The sequence below is a fragment of the Pleurodeles waltl genome, chromosome 9, assembly GCF_031143425.1.
Source record: "Pleurodeles waltl isolate 20211129_DDA chromosome 9, aPleWal1.hap1.20221129, whole genome shotgun sequence".
Lineage (NCBI taxonomy): Eukaryota > Metazoa > Chordata > Amphibia > Caudata > Salamandridae > Pleurodeles > Pleurodeles waltl.
In genome coordinates, this window is record NC_090448.1 from 1,056,113,354 (window position 1) to 1,056,136,656 (window position 23,303).

The following is a 23,303-nucleotide window of genomic DNA, read 5'->3' on the forward strand; positions in this document are numbered from 1 at the left end:
TGTTACCTCTGGACCACAGCACCTATTGTACTGTCCACTATGATAGCAGTGAAAACATAGCTTTAGGGTTGCTCAGATAGACAGCAACAGCTTGGACCCTGCTGCACAGACCTGTCAAAAACACTCTATTGACGGGTAGTAAAACCTGATTTTAAATATTAAATAAGTCACTCCTAATCACACCTTGCTGCCCACAAAGTGGGGTGCATAATATTTAAGAGTAGAACAAGTTTGACATTAGGAATAGCATGTTTCTCCAGTGACTTGGCCCAAAATGACAATGTCACTGGTCAGTCTGTAATTGGTAGGAAATATTAAAGTATAAATTATATTCTGTAAGCTATGACCCCATTCAAAGACTTCTTTTTATATCTAATAAAAAATCCAGTCTAATAGTGAGACCAGATTTTTACCAAATAAATTGGAAAAGTAACTTTAATAACGTTACATTTAACCTTCTTAAAGGTTTTCATGGCTAATTTGCGTTGGTTCTTCATCCAATGCCCATCCAGTGCTTAGTCTAAATGAGGAGTAAAAGAGGTATGGAACCTACTCTCAGGGAAGAGACAATGTCCTGGGCCTCGGTAGGTTTTTACTTTCCTTTGCAGAAGGACCAGCTTGGGTAGGCCCAGAAAATGTATTAACTTCAAAGGGAACTGTTCTGTCAGCAGCAAATGTTAAGTTACACTTGGCAAAACCTATCCTTTGTCCCCATAATCAGGCTGGCAGCAAACCAAGTGGAAAGACCGAGGAGGAGACTGCTCATTACTCTAGCTGCACCTCTGGGTGGGAACACCGGCTCAGCACGAGAGTAGAAGGGATTCCCCATCTTGGATTTTGGGAGTGAGGGGGACTGTCATATTGTTTGCAGTAGGGCAAACAGAACCTGCTGCAAATGTGGAAAGAGTTGCCATTGAGAACCTTCATCCCATTCATTGGGGAGTGTTTCAGAAGTTTCCCTCTCCCACTAGCTGGTGCCTGAAGGAATTGGGATCTCTGGAAATGCTTTAAGATGGCTTGTTTCCTTCTTGAATGAGAGAGGTTTCAAGTCAGTGAGGGATAATGTTATTCAACCACTCAGCAGTTGAGATGTGGAGTTCCACAGGGCTCCTCCTTGACCCCCCCCCCACTCTTTAATGTCTATGTCTGCCTATTATCAGACATCATCAGCACCTTTTGGGTTCACGATGGTGTCCGTCGCGGGCAATAAATACACAGCAGATAGTTGCGCGGCCCTGATACCACGGCCACCTTGACAAAACTGTTTGAAGAAGGTATCCAAATGGATGGTGGGCAGCTGCCTAAAGTCAAATGGAGAGAAAACTGAGGTGATGGTGGTAGGTAACAGCCCATCCCTCTGGCAACTGATCAGCTAGCCCACTGAGGTAGGGGAACGTCCTCAACCGAAAAAAGAGGTAAAGAGCTTAGGTTTCACCCTAGATAATCAGCTACCTAAGGCCCTGCAGATGTCCAAGATTGCTGATACTTGTTTCAGTATATTGAGAGCACCCAGGAAAACCTTGAAGTGGCTTCCAGGTGATTCCAGAAGAATTATGATCCATGGGCTAATCCCATCACACCTTGATTATGGCAATTCACTTTATTTAGGTAGCCCAGAGGTGGTGGTAAGGAAACTTCAAATCATCCAGAACTTCACAGACTCTCTTGGGGATTCCAAAATCACAGTTAGAGAGGGAAACAATTAAAGTTCTTCATTGGTAGACCATAAGAAGCAGAGTCCAGTTCAAGGCACTCTGCTTGTTTCATCATGCCAAATAGAAGTTGGGCCTAAAAACCCTTCTCCAATTGATCACACCTTATCAACCTAACATGGTCCTTAGATCCTGTGCACTGAATTTTCTAGTCACATCCAGTATAAACAGGTCTAGGTGTGGAGGATGATCATTATTTTTATATCTTGCCCCTAAGCTGTGGAACTCTCTTCCGCTAAGGCTGAGAGGCAAAAACAATTTCCTGCACTTTGGGAAGCAGCTAAAAACCTATCTCTTCCCTTAATGTGTTGTGCCTGTTTTATCACTGTTTTCCAATAGAACTGGGAAGCCTGTTTTTGGGTAGCCATGTGCTTTACAACTTCGGTGTACTGAATTGATAAAAATGTGGCACGTCAAGGGGCCATCCTCACAATACTTAGTAGACCTGTGGAACATTGGAAGAGAACTAGACCTGCTGTCTGTGACTTGAGAGGAGCTCTGGTGGATTGGACCTGCTTACTCTAATAGCCAGGAGAAAGAAGTGGGCTGCAAGGGTCAGTCGGCTGAGTTGTTGTATGGCTATAGGAATACAACAAGCTGCAAGAGGTCTTAAGTATCCAGTTTACCGGTGGACCTGGACTGGACTTTGATGTCAGACTCTGCCTGACACTCTGGCAGTCTTTAGTGCCCAGCCATAAAGTTGCGAAGTCCATTGAAGTATAATCCTGTGACTGTTGGGCCCAGGAAGGAATTTTGGAAACAGTTCAAATCTTTTTCTCCAGAGCCCCGGAGCTTCAGGGGGAACTGTTGGAAAAAGTATCTAACCAACAGTTTCACACTGTTGAATTGAATTTCAGCTTAGTCCCTGTCAAAGCTTCCAGCGCTTCAGAAAAAACTCTTAAGTTCAACTTTGTGTCGGAACTTAAAAATATTTCTGGATGAATTCTACAAAGCTCCAGAGCTGCAGTGGGGTCAACTTGCTTCACGTATCTGGCCTTCATTTCAAGGCAGAGGCTATGATTTCAGCAAAGTCCATTGTCTGTATTAGGACTTAAAAGAAATTTCAACACTTTAAAAAAAAAAGGTGACCAAGTCACTTTCTGAAATGGGACCTTAAACCTTTTCGAGCTTTTGACTTCCATACTTTTCACCACAACCAAACTACCTGGTGTATCCGATCAGGGCTCCATCGTGGTTGGTTTCAAATTGCCCCCTGAGTCTTTGTCTACCGCTCTCGTAGACTACCACTGGGGCATTGTGGTTTTTGGCACTATTTCTATTAAATCATTTTAAAAAAAAGCTTATGTTTGGTTCCTCATATTGGATTTTTGTCATTATCTCCATTTCTTTAATTCAGTTTAGGATTCTTCTTGTTTGTTGTTATGATGTTATTACTAATTTGGTACTCTACACATTGCCCTAAATTAAGCCTGTCTGCTCTGCGCCTTAGCTACCGGAGGCTGGGCTCGGGTAATTTCCTGACTTTTTCAGGGTTCATGCTGACATGAAGTATTATTATTTCTTTAGGTGGGCAGATGCCTACCCCAAATAATAATCCACTTTTTTACAATAGCTTTTCCCCAAAATCTGACTCAAATTTTCGAAGATCATAAAGACTTTTGGTTGGGAGATTGCACAAGAGGACACACAAAATGGACTAACAACCCAGCGAATGCAGCAGGACATTGCCACATCTTGTCATGTAAACAAACTGTCAGAATATAGTTCTTAACTATCCACTGAGGTTAGGCCTACAGTGATATTGGAGGTACCCAAATCTAGTGAAGGATCCATGTTTCTTTCCCACAATCTAGAACACCCACAAGGGGCCTAGATTTATTAAGGGCTGCCCGGGTGCTCAAGTGTTTTGCACAATCTTGCGATGCACTAACGTGCCTTTTATCTTTAAGTAAAGGCATGCACTGGTTTGCATTGCTTTGCGACACACAAGTGCTCGTGCAAAATATTAGTGAATAACCCCCATAGTTTTCTAACTTGTACGCTATACGGATGCCATAAATGTAAATCCCTATTCCTAGCGTATGACAAGCAGACAGCAAGTAGCTGCATGCTTGGCTGCACCTATTCTCACACTCTCCACTACACCCCTGCTTATGCACTGTGAAGAATCTCACTCTACGTCTACCCTGCCTCCAAGCCTCAGGCACCTCACCTTTTTCTCTCATAGGCAAACTACATCACCTGTAACATACACAGGAACCTAATGAAAATTAGGGCACTCTGTGACATTGTGCCATGTTCAAATCTAAGACCTAAGTCTTGGAGTATTGTGTACCAGGGCCGCTATGCCAGAATCTGTTAAAGGGCTTCACATATATTGTTACGAACTGGATTCCAGTTTTCTGGTTCTTTTAGATAGTGACTTTGGTGATCAGTCTCGGCTTCTTGGTAATGATACGACACTCAACTTCTGAGTGATTTTGTCCTTCATCATAAAAATGACTAATTTAAAGCTAGTGCTCCCCTTAGAAAAACGATACCTTTTGTGTCTAATTGCAAAATAGCAATGTTCAGAGCATCTCTTCAGCATAGGTTAAATTCAATAATATGAAATGTTATATTCAATAAACAAATTTAGAGTTGCACATTTAATTTACCTTATATTTCTTTCCCAGTTGAAACGGAAAACCATCCATCTTTTCCGTCTCAGTTCCCCATATGTCATTTTTCTTGTAGTTGCAAACTGTATATAGTTTCTTTGAATAGTTGAATCGTGGATTAAAGAGGAACGGGGTGTTTGTCTTATCCTGCACAAAATCAATTCCAAACCTATGTAAGAGAGAAAGAGGAATAAAATCATACTTTTAATGAAGTTAGCTCATTGAAAACACTATAACTAACCAAATACTAGAACATAACTTTTAATTTACATTTTTCTTGAGCAGGATCAATATTCAAACACTAAATAGCAGTTCCATCCATTTGAATTTATTATGTGTTTGTATTTTTTGTTTTAGAAAAAACGTATTTGTGGCGTTTACACGATTAACGCGCAGTAGAGAGTGGAAGTCGATACTACATCTGAGGCCACATTGAAATGGACTGAGGCAAAGGAGGAGTCTAACACTGAGACATTCAGGATGCAGTGCTGAGCTAGATTTCCAAGGAGACGTTATTGTACATGAATAACTAACAGGCAGCCAGCAACATGCAAATCTTCATGAAGCTCCGAGCACACAGTATTACCCTCACGGGCCTCCATTTGTTGGGTTTTCTACTGCAGACACATTGCTTTGCAAGTGGTCCCATATATCCCTCGGTTGCAAGTGCGAGGTATCAGTTTCTGAAACCCTTCCAGCCCAATAGTATATATTAAATCATTAAGCCAGTCATCCACAGTTTGTAGTGGTTCCACCTAGCAAATGGACACTCTCCCCTGAGCTAACAGCAGGGTAATAGTTGCATATTTCCCTGCAGAGGCTGGGACCGCCTTAAAAATCCCAGTGGTGCCATAATGGAAGATGTGGCAATAGACACCCCACCATGCTAAAGAGCAGGTCAAATGTACCACACCAATATGCAGTCAACCAAAGTACATGTCCAAGCTACATGTATGAAACCTGCCTCCAGTTAATGCCACTGAGGACAGCTACGATCTGCCACAAGTCCACATGAACTCAAGGAGGCAGGGGTGCATTAACTTTGTAAATATTTACTATGTAGGATGTAATGTCTACTGTTTGAGGACACAATTCGTATTTATGACATTATTGGTCATCAGTCAAAGTAACCTTCAAATCTGCAACCCAATGTGCTCCACCTGTCTCTTCCTTAGTTTGTCTGATATTTGAGACAGTATTGCAGAGCCGGGGAATACACACTTCAACAGGATTGCTGCAGTAATATGCACATGGGCAATCGATGGCTGCAACTCCCTCAGGAACGAGGGGGTAATGTTTGCATAGTGTGTTTGACTCTGTCACACAAAAACGTGTCTAACAGCGTTGTTTCAGCCAGCGTTTGAAATTGGGCAAGGATTAAGAATCACTTCCTTGTGGTAGAAGTCCCCCACCAGAAGCAGTTGTAGATGTCTCAACTGCGATGTGCTTTGTGCTCACTTGTAGCCCATGAGTGTAGATGGTTTAGCAGAGACAGATCTGGTTAGTAAAGAACCCCCACATGGACACAAGCAGTCAACTGATGCCATGTCCAAGATGTGTAGGTCACTGTGAAGTACTGGGCCACCCAGTAGTACAGTTCAGTGCCACCCCCCCCCACTCCTGATCATCAGACAACATCAGTGTATCCCAGCTAGACTACAATCCTTGCCAGGGTGAACCACAAAAGACACTAAATTAACCTGTTCTTCACCATCTGGTAACTTAGCACAAAGCAGTCAGGGTTAACTTAGAGGCAATGTATAAAGTATTTATGCAAAACACAAACATTAATAATGTAATAATACAACACAAGAAAAAAATCCAAAACCAATTATAAAAAGAGTACACTGTAATAAGTGGAATATATTACAAAAATACTGGTTCACTGTAGACCTATTTAAAATGATTCATCCTAATTTATACTGTGGATGTGATCACTATCAACTTAATATGAGCAAATCAAAAGAGCAAAATAACATCTAAAGTATGAAATTCAGTTCTTAGTCATTCACATATTCAAGAGAGCAATCAAAATGAGGAGGTTATTCAAAACCCAACTATGTCCATAACAACTTATTCATGTATTTCCATTTTTTTTAAAGTTACATAAACTCATAGCTCATCAAATGCCCACACACGTGAAAAAATGTTCCACTGTGAATTAAAAGTGAACAAAGTGTATCCACTATATCAAGTTGTATAACATTTGACTTCTTGGATTATTTCTCATGTTGGGATCAAAGGGCGAAGTCTAGATACATAAATAGTCAATGACATTGCGACCTCTGATCACAACAAGGTCATCATCAGGACAAAAGGATAGAGGTGAGCACCAGATATTTGGAGAAGACGTCAGGCGAAAGGGAACCAATCTTAACAAAAAAACCAGAGAACTTCTGTGTAGGAGGCCCTGATGAAGGGTTCCTAGAAAACAAGTCCAAGAAATTGTGTCTGTAATTATGACAGAATGAATCCAGGAGTTTTATAGGGTGCAGATTTCCAATGATCAGTTTCAGCAACAATTGGCCACATGATAATATCACGTCTGTCGAGACTGAATCACTTGCACCAGCAAGCACAGTGTGATAAAGACACATGCAACCATGACACCTAAACAAACAAAACTCAAACAGTAGAACTGGCAATACTGATTTTCAAAGTTTTTAGTGAGATTAGCAGCACCAAAACGTGTAAAGTGGCACTCATGGTCATCTGGGCGCACTGGACTGGGGAATAGTCACAGGTGCAGGCTAACTGTCGGATACATGGAGAAGGTTAGTCCAGCTGAACATCTGCCTTCATACATCAAAAGCGGAGGGTTATGTTTGTGATCACATGGAGCCCAAACCTCAGGACTTTCACCTTTTTTTTGTGGCAAAGCTCTTACTGATGCCAGCCAAGGGTCCAGGACTTAGGGGTCTTAGGTCTCACCCCAGCAAAGACCTGCAGCAGGGGTAGGGCAGATGAAGTTGCAGCTGGTCAGCAGGGCAGATGCAGGGAGGCCCCCTGAAGCTTGTTGTGTCCCTGTAACTCATAAAGGAGGTCAGTCAAGTGACCTCTGGAGTCACTTTGGGTATGCTGGAATCAAGAAAAGCAGGTCCAATCTTCCTTCTTCAGGGAACAAGGCAGTCAGTCAAGCAGCAGGGCAGTCCTTCTTCTGAATCTTCCCAAAATCCTGGAGTGTTCGCAATTATGTTTTTGAAGGTCCTCTTTTTATACCTCAGGCCAGCCTTTGTGTCGGGGAATTCCCTGACCTACCCCTAAAACTGGGTCTGATTAGTTCTTCCTCTTCCCCTGCCTCAAAACTGTCTACGGTGGCAAAAAGCAGGGCAGGTCTGCTGTCAGGTTCTTTTGTGTATGGTGTGGGCAATGTCCTTTGAAATGTAATCAGGGCAGGGCTCAGCCTCTTCCCAGCCACCCAGGTGCAAATGTTGACTGTCTGGGCCCAAAACACATTCTTGATGGGAAAGCGCTAACAGGCTCAGGCAGCTGAAAACTACTAGAAAGGCCACAGAAACTTTGGGCATGAAATGCTAGCCTTCTAAAAGTGGCATTTTCAAAATTATAATCTAAAATTCGACCTCACCATTAAAGAGGAATTTAAATTACAAGTTGTGCTACAGTGAAAATAGGTTTGGGGAATATTTCACTGTAAGGACATTTTCAACATTAATTTCTACATGCCCTACTTTTACATATCTACACCCTTCCTTTTTATTGGCAATAAGGACTACATATGGCTGACTTATTAATTTTTTACAGGAATGTTTAGACCTGCCAAAAGGGGTATCTTGGCAGGTCAAATGTATACCTTTAAGCTGTCACATACAACTTACCTTTGTGCAGCTACCCTACTGCGTACAACTGTAGTCTCTCACCTGTAGTCTGGAACTGTGTACATACACCTGTGCAAATGTGATCATGTGTAACCAGCCCAGTGCTCTTACTCTAGCTGCGCAGCAGCAGCCCAGTCTTAAAAGGTGGACCACAGAGGTGAAAATGTGCAGTTCAATTTACCACAAACTTACTGGGAGTAAGACTCAGATAGGTAGACTCACCCACAATAAAGGTCCAGTCCTAGTAATCAAAAAGCAAAAATCAGGGCGTACTTAATGGGTGGAACCCATTTGCAAAAGACAGCATCTGGTGAAGCAATACTTTTTAGTGTCCGCAAAAAAACTGTGCACAGTGTAAGGGTGGAGTTTTTGAGACAACCTTTCTGTGGAATCACCCCCCCTCCAAAAATCTCTTCAAATCATGCCCCAAAATACTTATATACTGGTGTTCTTTCCATTGGGTGATTATAGATTGACCAATTTTCTGTCTTTTCAGTTGACAGCCGAAGATGATGATCTTAGTTTTCGCAGTGTTAATCAGGATGTTATTAATTTCACAGTGTGCAGACAGCTCCTCCAATTGCTTACGTAGCCCTAATGCTGTCTGATCTAGGAGGAGAGTACTATCTCCACACTATAGGAAGTTTAATTTTTGATCTGCCAGCTGCTTTGGATGTGAAAGGGTCAAAAAATTTGCCAGATGTAAGTTGAAATGTAGAGGGGCTCGAATCATCTCTGCTTCAACCCTTTGGTGCTTGTAATTTTGCAGTAAGTAACCCAATTGGATGTTAATTTGATTTTGACCCAAGTATTGTAGTGACAGCTAGTGATTGTATCGAGGAGCTGTGATGGAAAGAGCCAGTTTCTCAGCTCCTCCCATAACTTGCTTCATTTATGTTGCCAAAGGCCATTTTGAAGTTGATAGCAGCAGTGTATAGCAATTTAACCCTTGTCTTCATTGTTGCATCGATTAACATGGCCAGGGACAGAGGGTTATCATCAATACTTCATCACTTAATGAAGCCTGTTGAAAAATCCATTAGTAGGTTCTTTTCTGTAATCCATTCAGGAGGAATTTAGTGCATACCTTTCTCTCCAATCTCAAAGAGTGCAATCAGACAGTAATTTTCGGGTAATGAATTGCAGTCTTTTCTGTAAATGGGTAGCAACAAAGAGTTACACCACCTGTCATGGACTGACTAAGGGGACATGCCAGACATGTACAGTGGAAATTGCCCATTGCCTCGTTGATTGATGGAAAATGGCTGCTGGTATTCCACTGAGTCCATGGGCCCATCTTATGTGGGTAGATTTGATGACGATTTCTACCTTTTTGGTGGTAATTAGAAAGTTGTTTCCCCCAGTAGCTTTTGTTGGCACTCGAGGACTATCAAGGTCTACTGTTCTTAGGCTCTTCTAATGATGCAGTATCATAAAAGTAAAGGTAGCGGTCAAATGCAGACACAATAGTCACACTGAATGTTTGCCACACTTAGGGCCTGATTACAACATTAGCGGTCCAACCGGGCTGACCGACATGAACACTGTATTACGTTTCCGCCGGTGAGCCCAGCGAGAACAGTGCTACAGTATTGATCTCAGCTCCTTGCGAAATGTGAGTGTGTCAATCTTCCCATCTATTCTTGCAAGGCTATGTTGCATCCCTGACAGAACAGCACATAAGACACAGTCAACGGCCTCCTTTTCTGCACCAGCTGCACCCCCATCCAGTATAGGGCTGCCTTAGCAGTCCTTGCCTGATTCCCTCTGGCCAAAATGTAGCTTGGATTGTGATTTGTCAGGCTTGTCTATCTTACTGCCCAGACAACAACTATCTCAGTAGACACTGAGCCCAGAACCTCTCCATTCCGTTGCCAAAACCGGGACACAGTGAAAAGGATTCAAAGGAGGCTGCTTCCCCCACTTGTCCTCCATGCTGGTCTCAGCAAGTCTCCTAGTAAATGTGTGAAGGGCCCCAAGTGGGCACCAAGATACTTCACAACTGGCATCCCCACTCAGCCAGCACAGTGGGCCGTGCTATTAGGCCCCTCCACCACACTGCACAAGGCCTCCACTGCACACAGTCCTTGCCGAACGAACTACGCACACCATACCAGTTTACGGCCGGCCACAGCCTGGTCATGGTGCCATCTGGGTCATCACTCCAGGTTGCCGTCCACATCCGGATCTCCAATCAATTGGGCGGGCACCACACTCAGCCCAGTGGTCTCACCATAGGCCGGCCTTTATCTCTGGGCTGGGACAGGAGCATCAGCAACGTCTAGCGACCACTACATGTAAATGGGTGGTTGCACAAGGATACGGGTGAGGAAGAAGCAGCTGAAGGAGCTCACCTAAGAGGAGGCCATATTCAGGTCAGGCAAGCTCCACTCCATACATAAACATATTTTGGATGGTTTAGTCACAATTCTATTTGTGCCCTCTCATTATGAGACTTCAGTCCATTGGTGCAAATTATTCAGAACATTTCACCAGATTGGCAACTAATGCCTGACTATACCTGGGTAACTATGAAGGACGTTCACAATATACTGGATTACACCATAGTACCCAATTTACAAAGTGATTATTCCCTTTAAAAAATGTCAATATTACCCAATCATGATTTATTGCCAACACAATTAGTGTTCAATCCTCAAGAAGGCATTGACAAACTCATAAAATACAGTGGAGCTGTATTGAGATTTAAAACCTGAAGGGCGCATTGGATCAATGCCATTAAGACAATCTTGGCAAAGATAGTCTTCCTCTCTCCATATATGAAAAATGGCCTTCCTTCTTGGCTGGGCTATCTCAGATATCAGTTAAACCATCTCTGCACAGCCCAGAAGGATCTTAGCATTTAAAGAGTGGTGCCTTCAACCAAATTACAAAGGCAATTGGGAAATAAAGGCATTAAATACTCAACTAAGCCTAATAAGCTTGTGAGGCAATTTAAGCAAGTAATGCGTCACCCAAGGGTAATAGTGGGAAAAAAAATATTCAGTCTGCCTATATATAAAAAATTGGGCCATCCTAAATTAAATGCTTGAGATATAACTTTTGACACTATGCCCTCATTACTAGGCAGGCGGACTTAAGACTGCCAACCTCGCGATAGCAGTTGGACTACCGCAGACAGGGCGGTCCGACTGCCTCATTATGACCCTGGCTGATCCCGTTATACCGCCGACACCACCAGGCTACAGCCTGGCGGTCCGGTGGGTGTAATCCGCCAGGGCAGCACTGCAAACAGCGCGGCCCTGCGGATTACGAGTTCCCATCCTCCAGCCTTTCCATGGCGGTAAAGAGCGTCATGGAAAGGCTGGCGAATGGGGCCTTCAGGGGACCCCCTGGTGGCCCCTGCACTGCCCATGTACTTGGTATGGGCAGTGCAGGGGCCCCAGTGCACAGCCCCATCTCCCATTTCACCGCCCGAATTACGGGCAGTGAACTGCGCCATGGATGCTGCTGCACCCGACAAACCTCAACATTGCCGCCGCCTCAATGTTGTGGTGAGTTTTCCGTTGGGCTAGAGGGCAGAAACACTGTTTTTGTCCGCTGGCCCAGCGGAAAACTCCTAATAGGGCGGCAATCATACCACCAGCACTGGTGGTATGATGGCGCCTGCGGCTTCAGCAGTCTTTGAAAAAGGCCGCCGAAGTTGTAATAAGGGCCTTAATGAGGCAGCCAAAAGTAAAAACTTATGAAAATATTGGAATATTGTTAATTATTGTATATCACAGTGAAAAAAACTAAGGGCCTCATTACGAGTCTGGTGGTCAGAGGACTGCCAGACTCGGCGTGACAGTTGGACCACCGCACTCCAGGCGGTCCAACGGCTACATTACGACCCTGCTGGGTGGACCCGCCAGGGGACTGCCATCACCACTAGGAATGTGGATCCTAACAGGTAGACAGCGGTCTGAGTTGTGCTCAGCCACAGCGGCGCTGATTACAACTCAGCTTGAGCGCCGGGTGTCAGATAGTGAGGATGAGCAGGTGGCTGCTTTGACAGCTCAGACACAACTAGACAAACTCCTGGTAGCAGTGTAGGCTAAAGCAGAGGATCTTGAAGTGAGATCTTGCTGCAACAACTTAAGGATTGTGGGGTGGCTGAGTCTCCCAATACCAGCAATATGGAGAGCTTTTTCAAACAGCTCCTGACAGACATTCTGGGGCAGGAGACTTATTCAGTGCTTTTTGTGGTGGTGCAGGCTCATCAGTTGCTGGCACCCAGGCTGGTCCCTGGGGCAGGGCCTCACACAATTAGATTTCTCTCAGTAGGTAAGGCGGCAGTTCATGGCAGTGAAGCGTACACTACAGGAGTTTCACATCAATGACAATGCACTCTACCCCTCTCAGCTGTCTGTCAATGGTGAGCCCAAAATCTTCAGTGAGCCAAAGCAAGTGTGAGCCTTCCTCAAGGAACAAGCCACTGCTACCCTTTTGGAAGAGCTCATCTCCTGTAGAGGAGGGGGATGCTTCTGACCAGTGAGCCGGGGGGGGGGGGGTGCTTCATCCTTCTGAACATATAGTGGAGCCCTTCCAGGGGTACCATCACGGGCTGTATGCCTCATGCCTAACACACTACCAGCAGGCCATGACTGATTGCCTGGCATACATTGCAATGAAATGGTTATGTGCTGAGCACAGGGAGCACATCATGGCACCCCTGTGTCCTACAGAGATTATAGAGGTGCATAAGAGTATGCCAGGCAGAAAAGTGCCCAGAACTAATGGCTCAAGGGTAAATTTTTATAAAGAGTATCAGGCAAAGTTGGTACCACATCTGGACATTCTTCTTGATTAAATGACTCAAGAGGGTTGTATGCTCACTATGCTGTGCGAGCCTCTTACTGTCATCATTCTCAATCCCAGTAAGACAGCAGATCAGTGTTCATCCTATAGGCCTCTTTCATTGTTCAATACAATACAAAGATCTTCACGAAAGTATTGGCAAACAGATTAGGCCCCCTTATTTTGGGTTTGGTTGGGCCAGAGCAGGCAGGCTCATATTGAGCAGGTCCCAAATATATAATCTTAGATTATTCTTTTGGACTACAACCAGAATAGACCCTCAGGATCATGCTGCTGCAGTCCGCTTGGAGGCAGAAAAGGCATTCAATTCTGTGGAATGGGAGTTTATGTTGGTAGTGCTGAAGTGGGAGGGAGTGAGTGGCTCATTCAGGTATTATACACCAGGCCCATGGCGGGGATAAAAGTCAATGACAGGATTTCTGATTCCATACTGATCATGAGAGGTACGTGCCAGGGCTGTCCACTCTTTTTCCTGTTGTATGTGCTGGTTGTGGAGCCCTTGGCTTGCGCTGTGTGCAAATACCATTTTTACCAAGGGATCAGCTTCCCGCTTTATAAATTGATTACTCTGCTTATGCGGCTGACACACTGCACTATGTTCGAAATCTGGAGCGTATCCTTCCTCCAGTGCTGTGTAAGGTTGTCTTGTTTGGGGGTTATTCAGGTCTGTGAATTAACTGAGATGACACCCTAATTTGTCCTCTTACAGCAGCTACTTCACCTGTGCCAATGGAATAGCCCTTTGAATGGACCACTGATCCAGTGCAGTACCTTGATATCCAGGTTCATAGGGACCCACTTGTAGTGATTTTGGAAAACCATGGCCAGGCAGCTACTAGACTAGCTAAGGCAATAGACTGCTGGATCAGGCTCCTGTTGTCACTTAGTGGGTGGGCAGTACTCATGAAAATGTTGGTGCGACCCCTATTCTTGTTCCTCTTCATGGACATGCCTATACTGTTCTTGGGTGCCTTTTTCACCATTTTTCAGAAACAGTTGACACACCTCCCCTGGGCTGGTAAGCAGTCACAGATGAGTTCAAATACTTTGACACTCCTCTTTGATAAAGGGGGGCTGGCTGTTCCCGAGCTGGAAAGCTCTTTTAGGGCTACACAGTGTCTATTCATCCTCTATTGGCTGCACGGCCTGTTCGATCTCCACCAGTTGTGGTTGGAGTGTGATGCTGTGCTTCTGCAATGTCTTCCTGAGAAGCTCCTAGACAAACCAGTAAGGCATTATCATTCTGTTGATCTGATTAACACCACAGTGTATTCCAAGAGGCAGCTTGCAGAGATACAGAGTCACTCCCTCCTTTACTCACCAAGTTAAAGAGACAATGATAACATGTCATATGTCATTGACCAGATAATACCTTCCAGATGTGTTTGAATACAATAAATGCAGATTTGAGACTCATACAAACTGGGATACTTCAAAATCCCAAGCATCTGATGAAGCATAGATACAGTAGCAATTATTCTGGTTTCCAAGGGCTTAATTGTTCTTTCTTAGATACTTCAGAAATGTGCCAATTGACAATGTGTTTTTTGGTTGAGTAAACACCTAGAGCCTTGAATACCATTACAGAGATTCAAAATAAACAATACCTTAAAGAGACTAAACGTGACACTGATTTAAACAGCAAATAGATGAGTTAGGTCCACTGTGTGTGCCACAGTGGGTCCTACAGTGCCCCCCTAGAAAAATCAATGAAGACAGACTGGCAATTCAGGTGTACACAAGGGATGCAATGATCTCTGGACAGAATGTAGTAGCAAACAATTCGGATGGCATTATATGCTCATCAGGCATTGAGAAAGGGGTTGGGGTCGTGGAAGAAACGTTAGCTTCTATGAGAACGCAGCAACCAACAATGACTAGAAACACAGTGAAAGGGTGGGACCTGTAGACGAGGAAGAACGGAGGGAAGTTCCAATGTTGGGGGATACTGCCAAATTATTGAGAGAAGTGGAGGTACCCTATGAAGACAGTGGTCTTGTATCCCTGCTATAATATACATTATCATTAACAATGTACATTTTTTTTTTCTGCTGGGAATCGTTGCTCTCATTTTAACAGCTCTGTAACTCACAAACACATAAGGGACACGCATTAAAACACAAGCACACCTGAACAAGGTAATAGTGCAGCGCACAAGACCCACTCCTAAACCTTGAAGCACTATAGAAAGTTTCTAACAGAACGACGGACTCTGTGGTCATGGTTATCAACCCTGGCCTGGTGAAAGGCTGCAGCGACTTTTTCAATTTTTTGCTCGTTAGTGAGTGGTTGGTTCATCAAGAGCAGGAGGTATCCAACTGGGGTAAGATGTGCAGGGTGCGTTACCGAGCAGGCAGCAGCACCAGTCTCCCAACAAGTAGCTGTGGTGATTGAGAGCATTCAAGGGCAGGAGGGTTGGGGGGGGCTTCTGTTCCCTCAGGGACCCGAAAGTGGTAATGCATTTCTTGATCAGCAGAACTTCAACGCAATGAGGACAGTGGAAAGAACCCATGCAGTGCTCTCAGCACTCTACACACGAGAAATATCACTAGCTGTTATTCACAGCTCTTAGAAATCATATGAAGTGCTGAGTTTAAAAAAAAAAGTTAAAAAATGCATCCCCAATAATCTCATTGTATTGCAGGGTAAGAGTTTTGTAGCAGGTGCATTAATTGAGTAAGCAATGTCACAGGTTACCAGGAGCAGTGTCCACCTGAGAGTTATAATATCACTTGCCTGATAAAAACAAGCAGTGCCTGACATTGACACTCGTACCGGCTGAGGAATTGGGGAAATGGGGAATACATTTTTGGTGTTAGATCTCCAACAAAATAGTAAACATGTTGATTGTAACAAATAAACACTTAAACAATGGCAATCTAACCAAATAGGAAAGAAACGAAATCACAAATGGCGATCCAATTACGGCAATGGTTGAAGCAATGGTTGAAGCAATGGTTGAGCTGTCTTCATGAATGTAACTGCATGTGCTGAAGCAACAAAAGCAGTGTAAAATTACAAATGGTGATCCACTTACGGCAATGTTTGAACTCTCTTCTTGAACGAAAGCCACTCGTACCGATGCAACAAAATCTGTGGTTGAAGCAATGGTTGAACTCTCTTCGAGAATGAAGCCGCACGCGCTGATGCATGTCCTTATTGTTGTGCTTATATTCAATGTTACTTGCCCCATTTGTTGCTTGCCTCTTCCCACCACTCTAATTAGTGATATAACTACTCCAATGTTAAAACCCCTCTTAATGGTTAGAAATAGATGTTGTGAAACAGTCCATGGGGTGATGGTTGTTGCACAATTTACTAACATTAATTATCGGGCTTTGAACAATTAAGGTCAGGACCAGTTCTACTAGGATCTGCCAACTACACACATCTGCTGCAGACAATCATCTCCCTCAGCTATCTTTCTTCCATAGGACTTTGGATTCCTATGGAGTTCAAACAAAGAAAGTTCTTCTTGGCCTGAAGCTTTGAGATCAGTACAGCAGGCCTGTGTTTACATTGTTGATGAGTGTTTTTCCAGACTGCAAAACAGTGAAATCTTGCATATGTTGCACACAAAAACAGAACTCCCACACCTGTGCATGTCACACTGCTGAAGCAACATTTGACGTCAGCAGGTTGTCTGAGTAACATACCACAGTATCCCTGCTGATGGGTATAGCCAAGTAAGATGCCATTAGAGAAAGTTCCTGAGGCGCAGACTACTGTGCTAGCAGCTGCAGGATGAGATTCGGAGACCTGCAGTTACACCGACCAAAGGCAACTGCAGAGGGCGGGGGGCTTGAATGAATGGAGTTGTTACGACTTTTTCTTTCCACCTCTGGGGGACGCTCTACATGGATCATCTGCAGCCTGGGAAGCATCATTACCTCTCATCCAGAGTTCCTTTCTGACTCCTACTCACTCCCCATTTCTATATTGGATGATACTGAAAACCTACATTTGTTTCCATGGACTTCAAGACCCATAATGCATTGCCTAGAAGTCAATAAGACCTGAAATCTGCTGTCCATTGCTTCCAATGGGAATAGTCCTGCTGTTCCTCTGTACTGGATTCTCTCCTCCAGGACTTGCGATAGACTGCAATCGCACAGCTGCCATTTCCTGAAGCTCCCTATTCGTCAATTGAAGTTTGTTCCTTTGTGTACCAGACCTCTTGTTGGTTTGTGTTCCAGTCCTGTTCCTGCTTGCTTCAACCCTGTTTGATGTGGCCTGTTCCTGTGCAGTCTGCTACATATTTCCACAGCCCTGTTGGGTTTTGCTTTTTCATTATTCTGGCCTTTGGTACTCTTGTTGCAGCCCTTGAGCTGCTCCCTTTCTAATTGTTCCTAGTTTGTTCCTTTTGTTTCTGCTACTATTTTCCAATTACTTATTCATTTTGCTTCTACCTTAAACTCCTGTAATTTCTCCTTTATGTTTTAGATTTTGTCCCTGGTTTATGTTCCCTTTCTCTGCAATTCTTATGCAGTCTTTAGTTCTCCTGAAGTTCAAGTCTTTTGCTTGTTATAGTACCTAGAATCCTTGTGTATGACTTACCTGTTCTCCAGTTTTTTCTTTGCCTTAGTTCTCCTGAAGTTCAAGTCTTGTGCTTGTTCCAGTTTCCTAGAATCCTTGTATGCCTTGCATTAGTTCTCTTGATGTTCAAGTCTCATGCCTGTTACATTTTCCTAGAATACCTGTATGACTTGCCTGTTCTCCAGTTTTTGTTCCTTGCATAACCTGAAATATTAGCTACAGTTTTTAGGTTCTTTTCTAGCGCTTGCTCTGTATTTTCCTCTTGGCCTATTGTGTCTGGTAAGTGCACTATCAGTCCTCACCTGTGTATAAGTGTTTTCCTTTGCACAGGTGTTAGTTACTGGTTTCCAGGAGGCAAATCCTGCCCCATCCTTTGTCTTGTGCTCTATGTAGTCTTACGTGTGCCATGGCTGTTTTCCAGGAATTGCCACTGTGTCTCCAGCTGGACCCACAAGGGCTTGTCTTGTGTATGTAAGTACAATCCTTGTTTGTGCCATAGGCATTTAGAGACAGAATCGCTTCTGCTGCCTCCCTTCTATGGGGCTTGTGGAGTGATTATCTAAGAGTGATCTGCACAGGGGCCTCAACATTCCCTGTTACTGTGGGATGTTCTGAGCCTTACCTGTGTACAACCTTAGTGGTAACCAGGATGTTGTCCATTATTGGTTCATTCTCTCTTCATGCTAAGGTTGCTCTGCCTTCACTATCCTTTTCTTGTGCTCATCCTTTAGCTGTTCTGACCTTGTGTATGCTTTTCTCTGTTCCCCTGCTTCGGCACACTACATTCATAGGAAGATATTCTGTGACCTTGAGTGGTGCTCCACCTGGAGTCCTGAGAGGAGTTAATGTTCTGAGCCTACCCGAAGCAAACTAGTTCACAGCTGCACAGCACTGGTGACTATTGGATGATGAGAAGCTGAGGGCTGGAGGAGAGCTGCTGGGGCTGCACTCACGCTGATCGTATAGTAGGCCTACTGATGGAATTGCTTGCAGGAGGACTGTAATCCCCATGCTACACTGCCTGTGGGCCCTTGAGAAGATTAAGCTTGTGGGAGACCTGAGGACTGGACTAACACTTGGACTCCTGGTGCTACTGTGGTCTTGGACAACAACAGGCTAACACCATCACACAGTATACCTTACCCGACCCCAAACCCATGGGCTCCGGGGCATGGCTGCACTATCAACTGGCAAAGGGAGTGCTGGTGGGTGAACTGACATGACTAGAACTGCAGGTTGTCATTCAAGGCTCCAGAGTGGCTCTAGAGGGGAGAACTGAGGCAGTGGCTGTGGATGTCCATCTGCTTTGCACGGACCACCACAAAGTGGCTGACAAGGATCATGTGGCATTAGAACGGAGGTCACAGCCCTGAGGGAATGGATTGCAATAATGGAGACACTGATAAAAATATTGGAGGCTAGAGCCAAAGATGCAGAGGGCCTCTCCAGGCATAATAACATCCATGTACTGGGATTCCTAAGGTGGAAGAGAACCCACATGTGGAGCACTTTCTTGAGGACTGGAGTCCCTGGAACATGAAACCTCAGGGTCTCTCAGATGTTTTCTGTGGAGCCTAGCCCAAGTACTGGGTGCCAGGCGGGGTGGAGCCTTAAATTGCTATTGTCCACTAACACCTTTTTCTTCATACTTGGAACACTGATGAGCCCCTGTGTGGTGGCCATTGATTCTGAAATTGATATTTGACAATATGGGGGTGATGCATTCAGTGCCTATGTGGGAGCACAGTGGTGCCTAGCAGCTGACGTTTCAGCATGAGACACCCCACCTTGGTATCCTGGTGTTGAATCGCGGAGTGGCCAAGGTTCTGCTGGTAAAATTGGTAATGAGGAAAATTCTGCTGGGCCAAGGCCTGCTGGGGTGGGGGCCAGCTGGTGCACACTAGAGGCTTTTGGATCTCAGGTGAGATGAGAGGAAATACCTCTTCCTGCCACAGATTCACTAAACTGTGATTATGAGAACAAAAGGGGACTTTGCTGAACTGTTGAGAAAACTGACTATACCAATTGGGGAATTGTGCTAAGTTGTTGAATGATCCAGATTTCAATGGGCAGACACAGGTTTTATAGCTCATACTGTGCATCTCAGGGGTGGGATTGTTGGAAGGGAATGTTATTGGTGTTTATAAAGTTTATGTGGTTTGCTATTGACAGTTCCTGTTCTAGCTCACATCAGTTCACAGTAATTGGATGGAGAACGTTGTGTCTCGAGCATTTAGACTCCTCCTTGTGTACAGAGGTATACTAATATGGTAATCATGTACAATTTAATCGCGTGGAATTTACGGTGACTCAGTGGTGTCTGAAGCGTAACACAGTTGCAGCCGCAGGTCTGCAGAAGATACACTTCAAGGAGTTGGAGGCTCAAAAACTCTAGAAAAAAAATGGAGGCGACAGATGTATTTAGTCACATACTCTGGTTATGCCAATGGGTGACAGTGTGGATCGCCAGGAGGATCCCTTTCTGACACATTTACTCTGAGGTCAATATACAAGGATGATATGTACTGGTGTTTGGTGCAGAAGATTGCATACTAATAAGTATGCACCAATCACTGACAATGCGGGTTACTATTAAAAAGCATATGCCCTCCTACCAGAGTAGATAGGGATGCCTACACTCTGGAAGGTTCCTGGACAGTGAGATGGGCAGGGCATTGTCAATACAGCACACTAAACCGGGCATGATGTTAGCATTAACTGATGTTATGGCAATTGAAGGTTTCATAGATGTCCGTAAGGCATTACAACTGACTTCCGGGAAATATTCTTGTTACTCTTTGACATATAACACATATAGCCAGCTTGATTGAATCCTGGTTGCTGAACTGGGCATGCACCAATTGGTATCCGCTAAAAATCTTAGTAGAAAATTATGTTTTTATTTACCGTCTGAAGGTAGTGTATGGGGAGATGCCTATTTGGGCACCTGATGCCATCTGAAGCTAAGTGGCGGACTTGGGGTACCTAGGGTACCGTAGACTCTCATGAAGTGCCTTGAAGCAGACCTCACCTTGGAGGAAATTCAGGAGGCCCTGCGCTCGCTGCCTAGGGGCAACATATCATGAGGAGATGGCTTCCGGGCATAATACTTCCAAGCCGTTCTTACCAGCTTTCTGAAAGATGTCTGGAGGTTCTCCAGGAGGCACATAGCTCCTGGACGCTGACTATGCTGGAGGGCGTCATCTGTTGATTCACAAATCGGTGGTGTGTTGACAAATCCAGCCTCCTATAGTCCCCTGACTATGCTAACTAGGGGCACCAAAGTGTTCTGCAAAGTACTAGCTAATAGACTGCAAAAGGTGATTGGCCAGTTGATACATGAGGGCCAGTGCAGGTTTATACAATGTTGTAGTACTGCCATGAGACTGAGTCATGAGCTGCACTCAGTTCAGACTTGCGAGGATGAGCTTACCCTGGTTGAAATTGACTTGGAAAAGTAATTTGATAGCCAGGGTTGGGCTTACCTAATGGAAGTGATTAAGCAGATGGGATTTGGACCTTATTTTCGTGGCTGGGTGCATTTCCTCTATGAGGGACCCACATTGTGGGTGACGACAGGAGGAGTGGTATTGTAACCTTGGTCTCTAGGATGGGGTACGAGACAAGGATGCCCGCTGTCTCCCCTCTGGTTTGCCCTGACAGTGGAACCATTGGTACTTAGGATTAGGAGGAACCTCTGTGACTGGGGGATAGCGATTAGAGAGTCAATTCATTTGATGTATTTGTATGCTGATGACGCACTATTCTATCATAAGGAGCTTCAAACCTTGCTGCCTCATCTGATGAGGCTGCTGGAAGAGTTTGGGGAGATCTCTACTCTCCAGGTTAATCAACATAAGAATGTTTGTTTCTATTCGAAGGCTTGGCAGGGTTGGACGGGGGAGACTTACTGACCTGGGACTTTGTAGGAAGGTGGATGCTTTTCAGTACCAGGGAATTCAAGTTACATCAACTTCTGATCGTCCATATGGCTAGAAAATGAGGAGGATCATAGAGGGGTTTGTACTTTAATGTGCATTTTGTGTACGCTTCTACTCTGCATCATCAGATGGGTGGTGGTAGCCAAGATGGTGCTGTTGCCAAAAATGTCTAGACCACCTACAAAACACCCTCTGTCCCATTAAACCAGACATCATTAGGCAGTTAAATAGTCTCTTTATCATTGGTATGGGCTGGTGGGCATCCTAGAGTGTTGCAGCCAATGAGGCCTGGGGCTGCTGAATCTTGAATTGCGCTATTACGCTGCTCATGTTCAGCATGCTGCAAAGTGGCTCACGAAGGGGGACAACTGGGAGAAAAGACTGCTAGAGGGGGTGTGTGTGGAGAAGAATCTCTGTCTATACTGTTGATGAGTGGAAACTGTCTAGGGGCTGAGGTGCCGTACATTGTTTGCCAAACTGCCAATATATGGGAACAGATGGTTAAGAGGGTGTTTGGGTATTCACCTTTTGCTAGAGATTTGAACATCTGGGAACTGCAACACTTTTGTCAGATTAGTGGTGGTATGATGATTGCTGGGTGGAAAGAGCAAGACTGACAATCACCTGGAGACTTTTACCCCAGGAATACATTTGTCACATTTCAGGAGATGCTGAATGCCCTTGGGGTTGTTCCTGGGCAGTTTTTGCAAAAAGCCACACTAGCCGGAATAGTATGGGAGATGTGGACAGAATTTCCTGCTGCCTCTCCCGCGACAGACATCCTTGAAACCCTTTGCTACTTAGAGTGGGACACCAGATAGTAACACTGAAATGTAGAGTCCTGAAGGCCGATTCTTGTAAACCTGTCTGTAAGGCGTGGTGTGCCAGGGACGGGGGGCTAGATGCCCCATAGATTAACAGGGAATGAGCCCCGTTGAGTGAGCTGGTATGGAAAGTGTCAGGGAATTCACAATTTAAGTTAATACACTTTAACTTTCTACATCGCACATACCTGACCTCCGAGTAGTTTGCCAAAAATATGTCTGACCAGAACACAGGACTGTCCTCTGTAAGATCGGCAGAGCGAAGTTTCTGCACATGACCTGGTCTTGCCTGGAAGTCTTGGAATATTGGCATGAGATATGGGAGGTGGTGACCGGGGCCACTAGGTTACATTATTTTTGCAGTCTAGTCAACTGTTGCTGGGCCTAGTGAAGCGACTAAAAGGGACCAACATGCAATATGAATTCTTTCAGACTGTGCTGCTATTGGCGAAGCAAGGATTTCCATTGGGTGGCTAGGCATGCGCTAATCCACTGTTGAGCTGTGGATGCGAGGTGGGTTAGAGTTGTCCATAGCAGAAGAAACACAAAGAACAAGCATTTTCAATGCAACAGGTCTCGCATTTGCTCGAGTTAGAGCTATTAGCTTTGTACAGAAAACAAATGCTTGGAAAATAAAGAGATAAAGTAGTCTGGACCCCAGGCTGAAAACATCGAGCCTCGCATGTTTTTAGTAGTTTGCCAGTGCTGTGTAGGTGGGCTAAACATTTAGCAAAAGGCATGACGTATGCATGCCTTTCACAAATGAAAGCAAGCGGATTTTAAAAGGCAAGCCACAAACCAGTGTAAGTGACTGACGTGACATGGGCGTGGTTAGAAGCCCAAAGAGAGATTACAGAATGGACGGAGCGATTTGCGCTCGCCCATAAAAATGACCAGGAAGGATGAGAAGTGCAGGTTGATTAGACAATCTGGGGCAACATCTTTGGACGCCTCACTGATGGGGGAGCACTGGGGAGCAAGAAGTTAACCAAGCTACAGATAGGCTTGTGCT

The 23,303-nt window shown here is 44.6% G+C and overlaps 1 protein-coding gene across 1 annotated transcript in view; it reads right to left on the reverse strand.

Moving 5' to 3' along the window:
- Positions 1–23,303, reverse strand: part of LOC138260314 (galectin-3-like) — a 202,780-nt gene that overhangs the window by 52,173 nt on the left and 127,304 nt on the right. The window contains exon 5 of the mRNA XM_069208694.1: positions 4,331–4,502. Within this exon, the coding sequence (XP_069064795.1) occupies positions 4,331–4,502 (172 nt within the window). The remainder of the gene's footprint in view (positions 1–4,330; positions 4,503–23,303) is intronic.